This window comes from Diadema setosum, chromosome 2 (assembly GCF_964275005.1).
Source record: "Diadema setosum chromosome 2, eeDiaSeto1, whole genome shotgun sequence".
Classification (NCBI taxonomy): domain Eukaryota; kingdom Metazoa; phylum Echinodermata; class Echinoidea; order Diadematoida; family Diadematidae; genus Diadema; species Diadema setosum.
Window position 1 is genome coordinate 15,849,766 of NC_092686.1, and position 20,578 is coordinate 15,870,343.

General features: G+C 37.4%; 1 protein-coding gene across 1 annotated transcript; it reads right to left on the reverse strand.

Moving 5' to 3' along the window:
* Positions 1-10,246: 10,246 nt before the first annotated feature.
* On the reverse strand, positions 10,247-20,482 carry LOC140240214 (PRA1 family protein 2-like). Its single transcript, XM_072320010.1, has 3 exons — positions 20,281-20,482; positions 13,703-13,920; positions 10,247-11,093 (listed from the first exon to the last, which is right to left on the reverse strand). Exons 1-3 carry the CDS (start codon positions 20,457-20,459, stop codon positions 10,954-10,956), a joined length of 537 nt encoding a protein of 178 aa, XP_072176111.1. The 5' UTR covers positions 20,460-20,482; the 3' UTR covers positions 10,247-10,953.
* Positions 20,483-20,578: the final 96 nt, after the last annotated feature.

The window sequence follows — 20,578 nt, forward strand, 5'->3', positions numbered from 1 at the left end:
TTAATAACACTATCAACAGATTTGCACACTCTTCTGATGTTATCTGTATTAGTAACTGGGATGCCCTCATAATAGTTTCTCGTGAGACAATGAAATTCCATTAACCGCAAATTCAAGACCACTTAAATCGGTGACTGTAGCCAGTGTATGCCTTGGGTGATGTAAGTAGGATGGAGAATGTTTTATCCTGGTGGATAATTATAACGTATGTTGGTTGACTACGAACACAGAATAGAACATACATGTCCCTTCAAAAATGTACCATTTATCAATCGTTATTGATTGTCGTTTGCTGTGCATGTTATAACAAATAAATCAATTTTACGTTTAACGATCAGTTTTCGAGATACACCAGTATGAAGCCAATAGAATTGGGGGAAAGACTAATGAAGAAGCAAATACGGGGCCATGTCTTGATAGTGTATACCATATAGGATTTTTTTTTTAACGGGGAACTTGAGATGCTGAAAAGAAAAAGATTGAGAGAGCGATTTCAGTTGTAAGGATCTGCTGTAATCGCAAAATAAAGGCTGTGTAATTAGCCCTACACTGATATCTGAGAAAATACTCAAAAGAGGCCGACGCCATGGGTACAAATTGTATCGTAATTGTTTCTTAGGCGATCAGTTCAAGGCGCGCGCGTGCTGTGCCCGAAATCTACCGACAAAATCAAACCACCCCGCAGCGAGCCGACCAATTTGCATAGCTTCAAGATACTTTGCAGACGATATATGCAAATTCGACAGGATGATAAGAGCCGTGACTTGAATATCTTTATTTGATTTTTCCTGAGACATGGGAAAAAAAATCTGTATTCAAAAGGAACCGTAACTAAAGAACAGCGTCATTGCAAAAACTATACAGAGGTGAAACAAGAAGATTGAAAGTATTGTGAAAATGTAGGACAAGCAAAATGCGGGGTTCTGATACTTATGATATTTTCAGAGACTTTAACACGGCGTCACATGCGTTCATTAACGTTATTGTCTTCGTCGAGTGACTTTTATATCACCTGCATAAATCTTTGCAAATTTGTGTACAAAGGCTCGAAATGCCACTTTCTCCTTTTCGAGCGGAGGGAAGACTCTTTGTTGTTGGAGAAAATAATAAGTGAGACGAAATTGCCTGGGAGCAGAGTCGTGAAGGACGCGGTTCCTTCCTATAAAATTCAAGTCAGTACTTAATTCCCTGAACTGGACAGACCAATTTTGCCTATACTATTCATGTGTTGGCACCGTTGCAGGGCTCCTGTAATCGTTTAGTTGCGCCCATGTCACGTTATGACACACAATTGATTGACAGTTTTGTAAAATACTAACACTCTTCAATGGTGAATGATCTCAATAGTTATTGTCATTTGGTGCTGATTACAAGTGTTTTTCATAGAAATAAGGTTTATGATAAATGATGTTAGTTACAATGATCATAGATACCATATAGGGACAACTGACAACACCTGCAAAAGGCAAATTGTAACCTTTTTGTTGTAAACCCCTTTACGGAAATGGGCCCCGGTTATTCTCACATCATTGATGTTATTGTCAGTGACGGTTTCCTTTGAGTAAATCCGCAAGGTGATGTTATCGCAACTTAGACATTCATTCTACCTGCTTTACGAAATTGGCCGCAATGTAGATTTCATTTTTTTCTTTTGATGGAATTTAAATGTTTCAATATCTTATTGCATCTTTTATTCCGTTCATTTTCACCATGTGATAAAACACGTCAATCCTTACTACTCTTCGCGACTTCTATCATGTGGACACAGGTGTTGAGTAAGTCAGTTTGTCAGTTTAATAGTCAGGAAGCCGTACAGAAACAGAGCTTATGGCTATTCTCTTCTCGCCACAAGGCGATATACGGTTACTTGAGTTAAGTCATTGCTGCGTCATTGCTGTATTGATCTATAGTTAGATTTGTTAGATTTAAATGCTATCATTTCACTTATTTGTATCCATGAAAATGTTTAGAATTTGATTTGATGCGAAGTTTATATAAACATTATTATATTATACACATTCAACACGATAAAAGCATGTATAAGATACATATCAGGCCTATGCTGATAGGGAGTTCGAACGAATCCCCTCCGCTAGTGAGCAGGGTAACAGGTTTCGCTTGAAAATATAAATACATATATGTCCATGTTTAAAAATAAATCCATCCCCGATGCCTTATACGCAGGGGGCAGTTTGCCTCCCCTTATCCTTTACACTTCTACCCGTATTATAGGGTTTCGAATAATTTCATCAGTAAATGAGCAAATCACATAACAATCGAGAAATTAAATTTGTTTTTTATTTTCATTTTAATCAAAATTGTCAAAATGTTCCATCCGATTGAAGTGAGCGCCAGAAAAATGAATTTTAATTCAAATAATGAAAAAGCTCTCTTTTCGTGGGAGGGAGATATCCACCTCCAACACCCTCCCCTATGATATTGGATTGTCAAATAATTTGATCAATAAAGCACACAGCATTTAAAGAATTAAGTTTATCTTTTGGTGTGTTTTTGTTTTCTATTGCAATACAAATGAATAACCAACGAATCATCTCACCTTCTGATTGAATTTTTCCCAATTTCACCCAAAGTGTGCACAACATTCAGTTCCTTAAAGTTAAATTCTTTAAAAGAAAAAGAAAAAATAAAGAAAGAGTTCCCTCGTCTGCGAGGGGGGAATGGATACCGACCTCCCACACCCTCCCCTCCAAAATTAATCCAAACACAAAATCTAAGTGTTCAATGGATGTGATAACTGTAATCCACCTTCTCGTAATCATTTTTTTTTTTTTTTTTTTTTTAAGCGGAGAGTTGCTGTCAGGAATCTGTTTCTCTTTGTCAATACAGCCCTGATAAAGGTCGATGAAACGGTCGGACCGAAAGCTTAGACAATATGTTTGTTGAAATCTAGCTAAGCATACCGCTCCTCTCTCCTTCTCAGTATGTAGGGCCTATAAGCAAACCAGCGTTTGTACACGATTCATGCCTTTCCTCACACTTCTTAGTATATATATATATATAATATATATATATATATATATATATAGAGAGAGAGAGAGAGAGAGAGAGAGAGAGAATGTGTGTGTGTGTATTTTTTCTCTTCGCACTCTTTCATGTTACGCTCCGAGCTTATTATATATATTATATATTATATCATGCTATATCATATATTTTATAAATAATATTTTATATATTCGTTCAATTCGTTAAAACTACGTCTTTCACGGATTTTTATCTTGTGAACCAATATATATATATATATATATATATATATATATATATATACGATATGTGTGTGTGTGTGTGTATATATATATATATATATATATATATATATATATACGATATGTGTGTGTGTGTGTGTGTGTGTATATATATATATACACCATAGGTGTGATAAGTTGATATTTTCAGGTGCATCTCTTTATTCATTGATTGTCGTCGATCTTATATTCATCATTAATACTACACGATATACCTTTGCGCACATTAATGCATCGAAATTAGATTCCATATAATACTCAACAGCCACGCACTTTTACCAAGCCGTGCACACACATTTGATAATAATCCAGTTATTGGTACCGATAATCACAACATAGATATCATGAAGATTATTTTTGAACACTCTCACGTAATGATACTTGACATAGACACAAATATACACGCTGTTAATCAGTTGATAATGAAGACTTATAATGACCTAGAGTGTTTGATTTATTTTCTGTAGAATAAATTTCATCTTGGTACTGAAAGTCAATTTTTGCTATATTTCCCAGAATTCAGTATACACTGGTATAGCCACCTATTTCTTTAAGGCGCGCGCACACACACCACCACCCGCCACCACCACACTCATGTTGAATAAGTAAGTACTAGTAAATGTAAATGAAAGATTTGCTGCATTACAACGTACTACGCGGCGATGAAAACCTTTCAAGTTGACTATATTTCACGAGGTTCATTTTTGCCCGGTATTGCCTTATCCTTGGCTTAGGGTCAACAATTTAAGAAGTATTTGGCTTCAATCTGTTTTCTCTCTTATTCTGTATCTTATATAGCTCTCTGTTATTCCAATATACAACACCATGAGTAAATCTTAAGGCATGTTATCAGCCGCAGTCACACAATCCAGGTAAAACTAACACGACGGGTCGTCAAGTACAAGGTCATTACAAGTCGTGCGGATGGCCCATAGTGGCCATATCAAGCACCGCTTCTATTTTTTTTTTCAAAGGCCGCAGTCGACTTGAAGGCACTGTTTAAAGGGATGGTATAGTTTTGTTTGAGATGGGAATACATGTTTTAACTTTTTGCGAGATATTCAGAAACCTCTTATATGAAATATAAATGAACATCCAATTCTAAAGAGAAATTAAAAGTTAATTTGATGCAATTTGGTATTGAAACAGTTGAATAAAAAAAAAAACAGGTCCTAATGAAAAAAAAAAATGAGACCAACCTTTTACTAGGACCATTTTTATTCTTGGCTTAGTTTTACTATATATATATATATATATATATATATATATATATATATATATATATATATATACATATATATGTATATATATAAAACCAAGCTATAGTGGCTCATATATATATATATATATATATCAGCCATTTCAAAACTCATTTTCATCAAATGAACTTTTAATTCCTTTTGGAATTGGATGCTCTTTAAATATTTTATATAAGTAGTTTCTAATTATCTTGCAAAAGGTTAAAACTGAATCACCATCTCAATAAAAACTATACATACCATCTCTTTAACCATTTTTTAAAGTTTGAAAAGCTTAGCTGCATGATCTTATGCATCTATATCAGAATACCTGATATTGTGTAAATATATAAAGCAGTAAAAACACTTATACGGTTGACAATAAACGCTGAATCCCCGAAAACAGTTATCTCAGAATAAATAATGTAGTGAACGGATTGTCTGCGTGGTGTAATTAATTTTGTTCATTATAGATCTCTAGATGAGAGCAGCCTATCTCTCAAAACGTTTGTGTGCTGGACGCCTATTCATACACTTGCACAACATTAGTAGGCTAAGATGAACCACAAATATTTTTTTTTTCAAGTAGTGCTCTTGAAATACAGAAAGAGGAAAAAATAAGAAATAATAAAAAATAATTTTCCACATGGCTTTATAAGAGCACCATTTTGGTTCTTTCTCAGTAACTCCAGTTGGTGTGGTCTCCTATTGAAGCTGGACGAGTGTTATACAATTGACATTAACACCAGTAATATCAAATCAACACCATGCGGTATCATTATTGAATTAACACCATCGCAGTGTCAAAAATATCACCAGCTACAGTGTCAAATTAATACCACGAAGTGCCAGGTGAACACTTTTCAACACCATCACAATATACTTTCTACACCTGTGGGTGTAGTCCTCTATTGACGCTTGATCTGTGTTGGGTTTGACACCCATGGTGTCACATCTAACAACGATGTTTTTGAAGTGAAATGAGGGGACATTGTATATTGTGATACGGATGAAAATTGAAATTCATGTTTGAGTGGCGTTGGTGATACAGTAGTTCTAGCGGTAGTACTATCCTACACGCTCCCCCCCCCCCCCCGCCTTCCCTCTCGAGAAAAAAAAAGAATATAGAAAAAAAAAAAAAACCCAAAGAAGTAAGGTGAACAAAAAAGGGGGCTGGCAAGAGCGGATAGAGAGATATGAAATTGATACTATAGATACCGTATGTAAGTTTACTATTTTCGTCCGTAGTCACTTATGGTCAGAAGAGTAATGTTTTCGTACAATTTTACAATTAATCTTCTTTAGACCCTAATCCTCCCACTTTAAAGTCTAAAAACAGATGTTTTCTAACACTGGTAGCTAGTGAAATTGTTTTACGTTATCATAATTGTTTACGCCCTATCCACACGACAAAAAACAATGTCATTCGGGGTTTGGCGGTTTGCAATTACGGCACAAGCAGACACTCGACTGTAATAATTATGATGAGATCCATGTTTATATCGGTATTTTGCAGGATTCCTTGGCAACAACTGTCAAAATTATCTCTACCAACGTCGTTTCGCCCTCTTGATAGTCTAAAAAAGCGCATTTCAAACCACTGCATTACTAGAAAGTGGAGTTTTATGAATACATCTATGACAACCGTTGTGATGAATTATAGTTATTCGCCAAGAATGGAATTACCTATATTGTAATAGAGAATATAAGGTCGCTGAGAAACGGCACAAAGCAAAGGTCAGAATGTACAAAACACTGCCGGAGGATGGCATACATGACTTCACGGAGGGAGTTTCCAGTCGATCCTGATATAATTCCTGTTCACATTACACATATGCATTCGCACTGACACACAAACGCACGAGCCGCACAGCTGGATTAATTTGGGCGTATTTCCTTGCAAAAGAACGCAAAATGTTTTCTTTCTGAGACTTACTGTTGATATGCATGTGGTTAGGCCTAATTATTTCATAAAAATGCACAACATGAAGAGTTTCATCCCAGCGCTAAGCGCCATTTTTAAACATTTTAAAGTAAGTCTACTATCAGATACAGCAAAATAATACCTTGCCAGTGATAACTCTCGTGTAACATGACTATGAATATTCTTGAAGTTATGATTTTAAATATCCCATATTTTCTTATCATTTTCTTTGTTTTTAGCAGATACCTGTCAAACTACACTAGAATGGAGTTAATTTGTTTTGAATTAAACTCTTCATAAATCACGTCTCAGAGCATAGGGCCTACAATGTTATTTCCATCTTGTTAGTTTGATAGGTAATCAATGCACTGGCATCTTGTGAGACATCAGTGTAGTGGGCGCACTACCGAAGAGTTTCCAGCGAAAAACAAGTGCACAAAACCTGTTAAGATATTTCAACTTAGGCTCTCTCGAACCAGGCACAAAAAACATGGTCACGCGCTCTGAACAAGATGCGTCCATTCCGTAAAGATATTATCCAGTATATTTATACCCTGTATCTCCTCGATCCATTTTGTGAAGTTGAGATTGCTGCGAGATGGGTGAACACAAGAGGGCGACATTCCACTCTCTGGAAAGTATCTGGTTGGGACAGCGGGCTAACACGAAGGAGGCTATAAAATATGACCCATATAACTTATACGACAGAGTGATTCAGCCAGGGCACTTCCACCAGTTAATAAACATGTTTATTTCCAATGTATTACTTGCATGTATGTGTACATGTCTGTATAATTTTGTGCATACATATTATACCTGCATGTTTCACTGTGTAGTTTTGCTTCTCTGGGTACATATTATAGAGTACTGTAGTAGTAGTCTCCAATGTACATTATGAATGTGCATGTGTGTATTCCCAGATCTTCCATATACACCACGTACTGTATTGAAGAATATACATGAATAGTTTTTATCATATCCATCATATGATCACGATAATGAAATATTTTCACAAAAAAAAAAATAAATAAAAATCTGTAAATTGGACAATCAAAGAGTAAACAATAGACTACAAAGAGCCACACTTCAACAATACAAGGGCACACATGCAAGTTCTATAGCATTTAATTGTTATTACGCATACAAATTCCTATTAAATGTAACAATATCCGCTATACTCCACTTTTTATCTGTGTACAAGATTATGTAAATGCACCCCATACAAAAAATTCACCACACTGATATCTGGATCAGTAAATACCTTTTGGCTCACTCCTAAAAATAAAAATGAATAAAAAAATAAAAAAATAAAATAGCAATGATCATAAAAATGATACTAGTAATCTGGTTTATGTGACACAATAACATGTAGAGTTTACTTACAACTGTTCCTTAAAATGCATAATCACTTAGTAGACAGTCACACCCAATGCTATTCAAACCTGATGTTATACTATATATTGCAAACTACAGCGTATACATAAAACACAATTAACTGTTTGACATCATACAAAGGTGCACTATTAAAAAGAGTATACGAAAGAGCTGTTAGCTAAAACACTAGTACAAAATTGAAATGCATTTACTGTATAAATATTCCATTCCCTAAAATTTGTCTTTCAGAAAATCCTGGCTTGAGCTTGTACCGGTAACATGATAGCTATAAACAGGTGTTCAGACAGAAGTTCTTGCATGAGTCAGCAGATTAAAGGAACAAAATGGAGCGACTGGATTTTGGGTGAAATAACAATACATGTACATGGGAAAACAGTAGACAAAATACATGTTCATTTTAATTTTCTTTTTTATACTTCTTTTTTTTTTTCAAACTGACAAGATAACTAGTGGGACAGCTGGAAGCTACTACACTATATTTGCAGAAAATGAAAAGTGGAATCATGTGAGAGTGATTTGTTTTGATAGGTCACACTGTAATACCATATTTTTGCAATTTGCAATTTTTTTATCATAATTCATAAAATATGCTGCTACATCCCCCCTTTTTGTGCATACACTTCATATGCAAAATTGCAAGCAAAGATATATAATTCCTACTTCAGCAAACCAATCATCGATTGTACTGCTGCTCAGGGAATTAGAAATATATTGCGAGAAAAAAAATGAAAAACCAAATAATTGTGATCAACATGGTACATAATGTTTACCTTTAACAACAAGAGCCATAAACAATGAATATGTATCATGGGTTGCTCATTGCAGACATGAAATGGAGCTCATATATCAAAATTTTGACGATCAACATCTTACAGCCTTTCTACAAATACGTACAGTAATATACAACTCAGTCAGAAACTGATGATTACACCTTGGCCTTTTTTTTTTCTTTTCTGTTCTTTGTTTGTTGTTTTTGTTTTTATTTTTTGTTCTTTTTTTGATCATACACAGTGAAACCAATTGACACCTGTATTACTTATCATGCATAAGGACCAATATTTCACATACTGAAAACAAACACACTGTACATGTACTTTCAGTGAGCTAATGTAGCTGTATAAGAGAATGGTGTCATTGACAGTAAGTTTGAAATCAAATGCACTAAAGTTCATTTCTGTTTTCTTAAACAGAAAAACAAGAAGAGTTGTGTGGTTTAGAAAAAACAAGAAGTACAATTTTTGATTTGTAGAACGGCTTACTGTTCTTTCACTGTTGTTCATCCACTAGAATGTTGAATACATGGTACAATGCACAATTATGTGGTTCCCCAAGGGGAGATAAACAATTCTGTAGCTTAAGTAAAAACAAAGCTGTGAACACAGTCACTCCATACTGCTCTCCAATACACAAGGATCTACAAGTGTCTCCATTTCACATCAAATTGTTAGAAATGTGCACAGGTGAAAATTATAGGTTGAAATAAACACTGGATAAATGAATTTATTTTGAGTGCAGCATAATGTATCAAAATCTGGCATAGTAAAATCTTCTGATTGTAACTTACATGTGATCAGCTAATTCTTTGGGTTTTTTGAAATTCTTAGATGTCAAGTTCAAGAATGCAAACTTAAGGGAATTCGATAACAAGAACCACAGAACTATTTTTGTCAGAAAAGGATCCTCCACTACTTTTATGTAACAATATTTCAGTCAGTGTGAAATCTGTATCATCATGTCAAACACATCTAGAAACAGAAAGGTCTCAAGACCTGCGCTATGCTACACATTCATTACACCTTTATATACAGCTGATCTTTTATCAGAGGAAAGAAATGAACCAAGTCATGTTTCATGTCATATTATGGTCTGGCAAGTGCTCGGAAGATTTATCTATTTCCCATTACCTAAATGTATGTTTACCTGATAGAAATTTCTGCACATATGTATTTCAACTAGCATTTCTTCATCTATCATCATTAACATTTTATTATGAATGTTCACTTACTAAGCCATCTGAAATCTAATTTAATTGATCATCTTTACATGATATCTAAAAAATACATCAAAAATTAATCTTACACCAATAGCTGATTCAGAAATTTCGCAGATATTACAATTTGTCTCACAGGTAGGGTTGGTCTAAAGAGTTCAAATTTGCATGTATCAGGAGATATTCCTATGGAAACTGGAGGATATTCAGTTTACATATAATGGTAAACACAACATAAAATTGCACAAATTTTTATGTATTCAACTTCAAAGGACAAATGTTGGCAATTTACATTAATATAAAGCATGGAATCAAAATAGGTAAGATAGTACTTGATGATACAAAGATGACACCACACATACCATCAGGATGCTGGCTCAGTGATTATATTTCTAAGATCACTAAAACATATTAATTTGACTGGTATACGTGTAACTACAAACATGCTTACAAACATATGTTTGAATGATTTACCATAAATACCAAGACATATCACCATGTTGTTGTTTTTTAAGAATATCATGATTTCACAACCATTTGTATTATAACATAAATATTCATCTCAAAATGGCAGTTCTATGTTACAATCAAACTCATTTACAGTGAACTGTAATATTACATTAGCTTTTGAGTAGTTTCACGAGATAAAAGAATCAGAAAGTCCAAGGATGGGTTCAGTCCTATGATAGCATCTAGTTATATAAAAACATGTGATGTGTTTGAAAGCATAAATTAATTCCTACACTTACATGACAACATACCAAAGTAATGAAAGCAAATATTTCTAACTTAAGCTGGGTTTTAGTCTTTCTTCTGTTTAAAATGGACACTTTTGGGTTGAGAAGTTATGACATCATCATCTTCTGTGGCTTCTTTGGCAAGCTCAATAACATCTTCGGAATTCCTCGAACTAACAAGTCGCCTATCGGAAGAAAAGAATCTTGAAAAACACCTACCCGGCCAAGTGTGCGCCTGGTTGCACACACTTGGTTTCAGTCCAACAGAGGTTGTCAGACTGTGCCCTTCCCTCTTCACCTGGCCTGGGACGCCATCTGCCCCTCCGAAGCCAGGGCCCACGCTGCCTCCTGCAGCGCCCTCCTTGTTGCCCTGGCAACCAGACAGTCTGACCATGAGACCAGCTAGTCACGACCTCGCCTGCTCCTCCAGTCCGATGTTGAAGAGGATGATGCCCATCGGTGTGCGCTTCAGGCCAAGCGACTCCAGCTTCTTGCTCATCTTGTTCTTCATGTTGCGCATACGCAGTGAGGCGTGGATTACGATCACTGGATAGACATAGGGGGAAAACAGTAAAATGCTGCGTTGCTGTTTTGTTTGTTGCCGTTTCCATAACAAGTTGTTTTTTTTTTTTTTTTTTACAGGGCAGTGTTGTTAGCCCTGTGCCTAACCCCCAAACTGAAGGACAAGTAAAATGCTGTACAGGGTACAAGAATTTGTGCTTACAGCTGTAAGCCTCACTCACAGGGGTTACACAATATATGATACAAGTGATATTACATACTGTCTGCGATTCACAAAAGAAAACTTCCTGTGTAACATTCACATGGATGACTTGAGGTTTTGACAAGCAGTAACCCATATCATATTGGCTAGGAATGTGTGTGGGTGTATGTTTGTGTCAGGTACATATTTTCATGAATGTGGGTGTCAATGTATGCCATTACGTGTCTGGAGTATTTTTTTTTTTTTTTTTAAGGTAGAATGAATTTCTTTTTTTCAGAGTATGCCCCACAGTGGCAACCACTACTGCATTTTTGAGTCTTTGAAATATTTGTTATTACTTCCGCCAAGGGAGGAGGATATGTTTTCTTTACCATTGGTTTGTGTGTTCGTTTGTCCGTGTGCAAAATAACTCAAAAAGTAGTTAGCGGATTGGGAGGAAACTTGCAGGAAAGGTTGACAATGACATAACTACCAAACGATTAACTTCTGGTAGTGATCCGACAATTTCTGGGGAATTTATGAAGGATTTTTTATATTTTGGCAGGTAGGGTCAATGAACTTGGGAGTTCAGGCTGCGCGTATTTGAGGTTTGCATGCGCGCACTAAAGTGCGTGCTCCACTTTCTGCTAGGGCGAGGCACGCCACGCAGCTAAGGATTTATGACGTAACAAAGGCTTCTACAATGTATATTGGGAAATCGGGCAATTTTTCAGCATGTATACATATGGGTGGAAATCACTGATGTCTGTGGAAGAGCCCAAAGAGCTTTCCCCCAGTGGTGGAGAGGAGAAAAAAATCTCTTTGGGAAGAGCAAGATCATCGGTGGAAAGTAACTGCTTGGCAGAGGTCTGCACTCTAAGAGTGCTTTTCTAGTTGTTTGGTTTTTTTTCTTTTTCTTTTTTGTGTTGTTGTTGTTGTTTGTTTGTTTGTTTGTTTGTTTGTGGTGTTTTTTTTTTTTTTTTGGGGGGGGGGGGGGATGTTTCCTGCCGGGGAACAAAGCCAACCTTCCCTACAATGATACTTGGGAATGTAGGTACATTGCCTTTAACGAGATGAATTTGAGACCCTTTTACACCAACATGACTAAATGGAAGTGTTCTGGATAGTGCTGTTGAGATCCCCAATTTTGACCTTGTGAGAGAAGACAGAACAAAAATGTCTGGAGAATCAAAGTAATGGGACTTTTCTTGTATATCAAGGGGAAATGGTGCAGAAACTGGTCTGTAATATAGATATGATGTGTACATTTGGTCTTGTATTAATAACAGTGGGGCTTCAATCATTCTACTACCCCTAAAAAATTCCGCAGATATTCACCACAGTATTCTGCAGTCAGCCATGAGCAGATGTAACCGTGACATGGCAAGCGAAAACTGCCCAGAGAACATTTTACCTACTCCCCTAAGCCCCCATACTTATAACAGGACACTTCAACCAGCGCTGCCTGTGCTGCCTACATATCATCAGTATATTTACAATTCCACCAGGGAAAACACTACACTTGATTAATGCATATACTGCAAACCCAAGTAAGCAGCTTGGAAAATCAGACCACTGGAATGTTCAATTGTTAACTATGCAGAAGCAGAATGCAGCCCCCCCCCCCCCCCAGTAAAAAGGAGACACTACATTATACATTACTACTGATATACGCTGACATTTTACCAATACAGATTAATTGTATGTTTGTATTTCACATAATACCTTTGTAAAATTATCTCATAATTTCTGCTACAAATTTAACATCAAAACTTTATACAAATTTGTTTTATATTCAAATTCATGAAATTCTTCCGTCGAGATGATTTCATTGCAACTGATTGACAAATTGCCCTACATCGACGTAAATAAGCACTGAATTGATCATTGATCAATGTAGGGCAATTTGTCAATCAGTTGCAATGAAAACATCTCGACGGAAGAATTTCATGAATTTGAATAATTATGCAGTACCCGCTGCATGCTATAAGGATTAGAACCAGCACTCGCTGTCGGGCGAAAGCTCGGTGGTCTAGTTGAGATGGCGCCTTGTCCAGTGATCGGGAGGTTGTAGGTTCAAATCCTGCTCAAGTATGTACACCCATGATTTTTATCATGGCTACTACTAAAACACTGATCAATTCAGTGCTTATTTACGATGATGTAGGGTAATTTGTCAATCAGTTACAATGAAATTTGTTTTAATTATCCATGCTCATTGTTGCTCAAAATGCTCCTAGAGCTGTCCCTATGTATCATATCATCATGTGTAGTTGATTGTTTGTATCAAAGCACTAATGTGTGTCGACAGGAGGAACTGTGCACTGTACAAGTAACCAGTGTCATTATCAATATCATTATCATTATCATTATTGCCATTATTATCACTATCATTGTTATCATTATTATCATTACTATCAAAACACACAAACACAAATTTCTTCAGACTTACGAGTCATTGGTACAGCTATGCCCCAGAAGAATACCAAGATGCTGCCCAACAGGTAGATTAGCAGCCAGATGAAAGATGCTAGGCCAATGAAACAAATGACTGGATGCTCCTTTTTGAAGTTATTCACATCTCTCTTGTTGCTCGTCCAATAACAGAAGCCGAGAAAGGATCCAACAACAATGATAATCCCCCAAGTCATCTGAACTGGATTGATGTAGCTGCACAAACAATAGAAATCGAGAAGATAGGTGTGTTACTAAGTAATTACTGTCATTTTATAATTATCATACCTGTCAATTAAACAATGTCTTGTGAGTTGGGAAGAAAAAGACAAAAATCACATTTCCTGAACAAGGCCTGGGACTCGAAACACTGTAGTTTCAGTATGGAATGCTTGCTACACCATCTTTCTGCTGTTTGGTACATGTTGAGTATGTAGAAAAGTGCAGTGGTTGTCATACAGGCAAAGTGAGTGATTGGATGATTTAATGAATCATTGATTAATGGTTGGATGTAAACTAGGAAGAAGAAAATTTAATCTGTATCAAGTACAACCATGTAATACATGTAGCATCTGTACACATGTAATCATGATATATTTGCAGTGCATACTGTAGGAATTGTGCTACAAATGTGTCATTTGATAAGATAATCAAATTTCAATGTTAAGCATAAATGTGTGAAAATCTTGCTTATGTCTGCAATTTGCATGTGCTTGATAATTGTTAGGACATGTATTTTTATGGAATTCAAAGGAACATCCTCCATTATTGATCACTAAGTTATATCCACAATCCATGATAAATCCACTATTGGTGAATAAATGATAACCATCATCCAGATAATGGCCCCATTGTATATTGATCGTGTATTGCATATGTAGAGTAATGAGCCCATGATTCACAAATGGTACAGCCTGGTATTCTTTGACACATTGAAGCTCATAAATAATTCATAGCCTTGTATGTATATCATGTTTGAAAGATGCACCCTGTTACCTCTTTAAATTCACAGTAGACAAGGCAGCAAAGACCAGTAAAGCTTCACAAAAAGTTTGTGCTCTTCATGAACTCTTGCCAAACTAGATTTCAAGCTGGAAATTAGCAGACAAGTTAAGACGCAGCCCTCATTTTGGACCGCTATTTACCAGTTGTCGGGCACTGAATGGTGAATAGTTGTCTTTTGTGAAAGTGAAGTTGGTCATGATGTTCAGTCAACAGCAGCGAATGCAACAAATGACCAGTGAGCTCACAAAGATGTTAATGTAATAATGTCAGCCTTGCCTCCAGACAGCGCTGTGTTATGATTGGTACAGCTACATGACTCTTATGGGTGATAATGTTGAAGCGTGTAAATGAATGAAGTTGTATTACAGTGCATACAAATCACGAGTGTGTACCAATCAAGGACGCGCTGTACCAATCATGGCAACAAAGAAAACAAAAACCATTTTTTTGGACAAATTTCTTTCATAATTTTTATATCTTAAATATGCATTTCCAAAGAATGTCATTATATCGACACAAAGTGTTCCGAAAGATACACTCAAGACTTCATCTATTTTGGAACTATAGCACGAAAACCCTTAAGTGTACCTAACCTGGACATATGTTACTCTATATTGTATGTAGCCACTTTAAATCAGAAAAATAAGGTTTAGAAATATACCAAATACTAATAATATGGACCTCCCGCAATCACTTCTCTCCGAAAATCCAGAGGAGAAACTACTTGTACTTTCTTTTTTAATTGCACTTATGCAGGACCCAAGAGACTAATTCCTATTACTAGATTCTACTCATCGCCACTTGCTACCAGAGTAACGCCAACGGTTCACAACACTATAAAGTACTAACCTAGGGCCTACAACAAGTAAAATAGCATAAATTTGAATATCTATTAAAATTTTATAGCAATCTGATTAGCCTGCAATGTTAATGGTTTTCTGTCTAGATCCATATGGACTAGAATCTAGGCTATATCTACTGAAAAAAAAAAAAATGTGTCGTCAAGTGTCAACCTGAACGAAACACGTAATTTTATTTAGTAGTAGGGCGTCGGTAGCGCAATGCGCTTTGTCATCCCCTTCAAAATTCACGCACAAGTCGTGGGTTCACAAGTCATCTTTAACCTAGGTCTATATGCATTTACAGAGCATAAAATTACTTCAAAACATTTTTTTTTACAATAAAAGAAATCTATCATATTATCTTCAAAACAAGTTCAATACAAATGATATCACAGAAGTCACATTTTGGTTGCAAAAGCGCTAGCATTTTCAAATAAACTTACGACTACCAGATGCGTTCAGTGCGTGTTGGGCAATGGGCAAATGTAGGGCGCGCGTTCGGTCAAAAAGTGGACCCACAATTTCGGCTTAAAATCACCTTTCAGGCATTTTTGCGGGTTTATTCCGGGAACAAATCCCCATAAATTTGGTATCATATGAAAGCTTGTGGTGGTCTCATTCTTCTTGTCCTACGCCGATTTCAGATATCAAGACGTATTGCTACCTAAATTCAGATTTAAGCCTAAACATCGCTATAACTCGGCTGTTTCGTCCGACTGTGAAACTGGCCATGCTGGTGTAGGAGGATTCAATGGTGCTGAATCCAAAAATAGCATTGGTTTTTCGCTTATTCCACAGGATAAACCCGCGAAATAGCGATTAAGATACCCTTGTCAGCATAGTAACAGCATCAGCGAACTAAGCGAGGCGGGGCCTACAAGTCTTAGACACGTAGTTACACGCCATGACTCGTGGTTACGGCGCGCACTTACGCGAAGCTCCAGAACAGCCGAGTTGGTTTTGCATGCATAGGTACGATGTTCAGCCTCCGCACAGCATAGCGCACCGCCGGTACGTAATGTGAGTACATGTGCGCGTGATCTCCATGTCTGTAGACCAAAAGCTATAGCGACGCACATGCACCACTACTATGTGCGCTTTTACTCCGCCGCGCTAGAGACCGACATGGGTAATCGGTCTCGTAAACCCGTGTACCAATCGGTCTGTGGCCGGGAATATGTTCCGTGGAGACGTACACTGTACGACTAGCTTCACGGAATCCTTTCTCATGGAAGAGAACCGTGAATGTAAAAAATGAGTAAAAATTCACCCGGACCAAGAAATTTCTCTGTATACGACCTCGGTTGCTCACTTTCCGTGTTGTATTTTCCCAGCTAACCGTAAGTGCAGTACGGTAAAATTTGTAGTTAGCGCGATAAGGCGGCGGTACCATGCATAGACTAATTATGTACCGAGTATTGCTGGCATGCACGTATACTGTATACTGTTGTATGACATCACAGAGATAACCAGTGCATGCGAGTCGAGTGCAAGTTCAAGTGCGTGCCGCGGGATGCGGGATCGAAGCGGGCCTCGCACAGCTAGCTGGGTAGGTGTGTGCTAGCTGACGAGGATGCGCGCTTAGCCTTAGAAACACGCGCGCTTTGAATGTGATACATGCAGTGAATAGCACCGCCCACTGGAGTGCGCTTGACAGTGAAGTTTCATTACGCTCGCGACCCACTTTTTCGCCAAGGTTTTAACAGCGTGAGGATGAAAAATACCCTGTTTTTATTTGCTCAGTCATAACTTCACCATTATTTATGATTATGGTGAAAAATTTTGCACATGTATTATGCACTTGTCAATGTAATGACTCACCCCACTACCCCCGGACATGGGTGCGTCATTTCCTCGTTTGGTCCGTCAAATTTGTGACCCAGGTGTTCGTCATTTTACCAGCTTTGTCCGTCAAATTTTTGACCGAGGGGTGCGTCAAAATCCCATCATTGTCGGTCACATTTTTGACCGAGGGGTGTGTCATGGTACGTCACTTGGCTATGGAAAATAACACGCATTATTCTGAACCGAGGGGTGCGTCACTTACTATGGAAAACTGCACGCATTTTTGCACGCTACCAGTACCGTATACACATACCGCGAGTGAAATTACATGACCGTTTTCCCGCGGCAAGTGAAAATCAAAGTCGGGAAGCGTTTTGGAATAAGAGGGGAAAATGCTTGCCAGAATCTGGCAAGCAAATAATTTAAAAGCCACCCTTTCTCCTCACATTTTCTTAATAATGTTCTGTGGTGACAAAGGCGAATTTTTAACAGTAAAAGAAGCGGCAGCAGACGAAACTGCCTGCCGCATGCCATTTTCTGCTCGCAGGATTAGCCCGACGAGACGCGCGACGCTGTTAGTATGTAGTGCGAATCTCTACGTACAGCGACGACTGGGCTGTGAGTACTCGCTGGAATGCCGTGGCGTGGTGTGTACCTGCGCTGCAGTAGCAATGGCTGCGCACACACAGCGCATCTGCACACATTATTGTCATGTATGGATTGCATGCACAGAATACACACTATAAATGTACGGAATACTTAGTATCGTAGCATGCAGCAGCGTGATGTACGGTGAATGACGGTATGGTGCTTACAGGGCCAGGGTAAGGGAAACTTGCCGAAACTTTTACAAATTATGTTCAAGAACCAAAAGAAAATGAAATTGCTTGAATAAAACGTATGCAAAAATCGTTTCAGTATTTTCGGGGGTGCGTCAAATGTACCGAGGATGTCCGTCAAAAAAGTGACCGAGGTGTGCGTCACTTTCAACGTGTTGTCCGTCAAAAAAGTGACTGTGGTGTTCGTCACTTGCAGCGTTTTGTCCGTCAAAAAAGTGACTGTGGTGTCCGTCAAAAACCCCGTGTTGTCAGTCAAAAAATGACCATGACGCACCCATGTCCGGGGGTAGTGGGGTGCGTCATTACATTGACAAGTGCATTATGTTAACTATGGACATTATGGATATGTATGTTTTTGTGTGAAATGACTTGTATTTCTCCAGTTCCAAAAATCTACCAGACACCCTATTAGTAGGTTCTACTTCTAGCACCATTGCGCTACTCTTCGATCTTCTAGACATTAAATTTCAGTGAGTGTAGATGCGTTAGACTGGCAAAGCAAACTGTACTTTCTGAACTACAAAAGCCTATGCTTACAGTCATACAGAATACTAAGTATGGTTGAGGGTTCTAGATATCGCGCACGAAAATTTGAAATGCTCTTATAATAGAAGTTATTCCATAATCGTACCTGAATTTCTCAATGAATATCACGAAAATGCAGAAAAATCACCTCCCAGAATCTCCTGATGATACGATGACGGAGTAGTGCGCTGTCGCCGTTTGTATGTCGGACTTTTTTTTATGCGTTCAATTTCTCGGGGTATGTAAAGATCGCGCAGCTGCCCTCTGTAGTTTCATGCGTGAAAGTGTCTGCCCCTCTGCGGCTGTAACGTGCTCCGGCTTTCGTAGAATATTTTTTCACTTGATATTAAATTTGTCCCTGTTAGGCAACAGCAGTTTTACATAACTTGTGTATATTATTGTCATTATCATTATATGTGTTATTATTATTATTATTGTTTTTATTATTATTATCATTATTACTATTATCACCACCATCATCATCGATCATCATAATCATCATCATTATCATTTTCATTATTATTATCACTTCCACCACGATCATCATTTTATCATTCTTATTATCTTATTATTATTTTTATCATTGATATTTTCATAATCGTTAATGATTTTCATTTATAAAGTTTATTTTCATAATCATTAATGATTTTCATTTATAAAGTTTTCTTACAATATTTCTAATCACTTTAACCAATAATATACACGTAATATAAAATGAAAAAAGTAAAATATGAACAGGGAGGTCTCACACCTCCCTGATATGAACATATATTTGTGTGTGTGTGTGTGTGTGTGTGTGTGTGTGTTTGTGTGTGTGCTTACCCATTCGTCACCCTCTCATTTTCGTCACCCATTTGTCACACTCTCATCTAATTTGTTTTCTTCAGTATCATTATGGCCCTCCCCTGTCACAAATATATCACAAGTTAGCGCAAGAAATCACAAGCAAATTCAAATTGAAATCACACTTCAACTTCGATAGACTTAAATATTTATTCCTTTGTAATATTATAATCGTTGTGTTAAAATTTGACTTAAAACAACACTTATTAACAGTATTTCAGCGTAGCTGGCAGCATACATTGTTCTTGTGTATGATGACGTCACGTGGTAAACGATCGATCGAACAAATTACGAATTCTATCGACTACGAACGAGACAAGCGAGACGACACGTCTAGGCTACAACATCCTTAGAACAGATTTTAAGGTAAGGTAGGTAAATTACAAGGTAAAAAATTGGAAATTTAGTGGAAAATTTGTTGGAAATCAAAATTTCTTACCTGCTTCCTTCTCATGTTGAGCGGTAAGTCAGGTATGTTTATTCCAGGGGCGTATCGGCAAATTTTGCGCTTAGTCCTACGCGTAATATCGCTTGCTATACGCAGTTACGCTATGCGCGATCATTGGGTCCCTGCGCGAGACCTAGTACCCTTACTATACACTGTATGTCAGAACAGCCACATTCACTCTACAGTCACGCCCATCGACATCGTCATAATCGTGCACATCTACACACAGTCTACACTGCACAAACATCACAAACTATGAGTGGGACTGTTGTAAACCATTTTTACTCACCCAACAATAAGAAATAGGATCACCAGAGCCAGGAAATAATTTGTTTGATAGTAGAGAAGGTTATCAATGACTCTATTAGCCCATCTTGTTGGGTTTCCTACTGCTGGAGCTGAGAAGCGAGCTGATTCCAGAACGAAATCGTTCATAGATCGCAGAGGGGGAATTTCAAGGTCATCCATTTTCACGAAGACGTTGACGTCGACGACTTGATGCTGCTCTTTTTGTTGTTGTTTTCTTACAAGTTGAAATGAGCCCAGCTAGCTCGTATCGGCGAATTACGAAAAGCGCCATCTGTGTT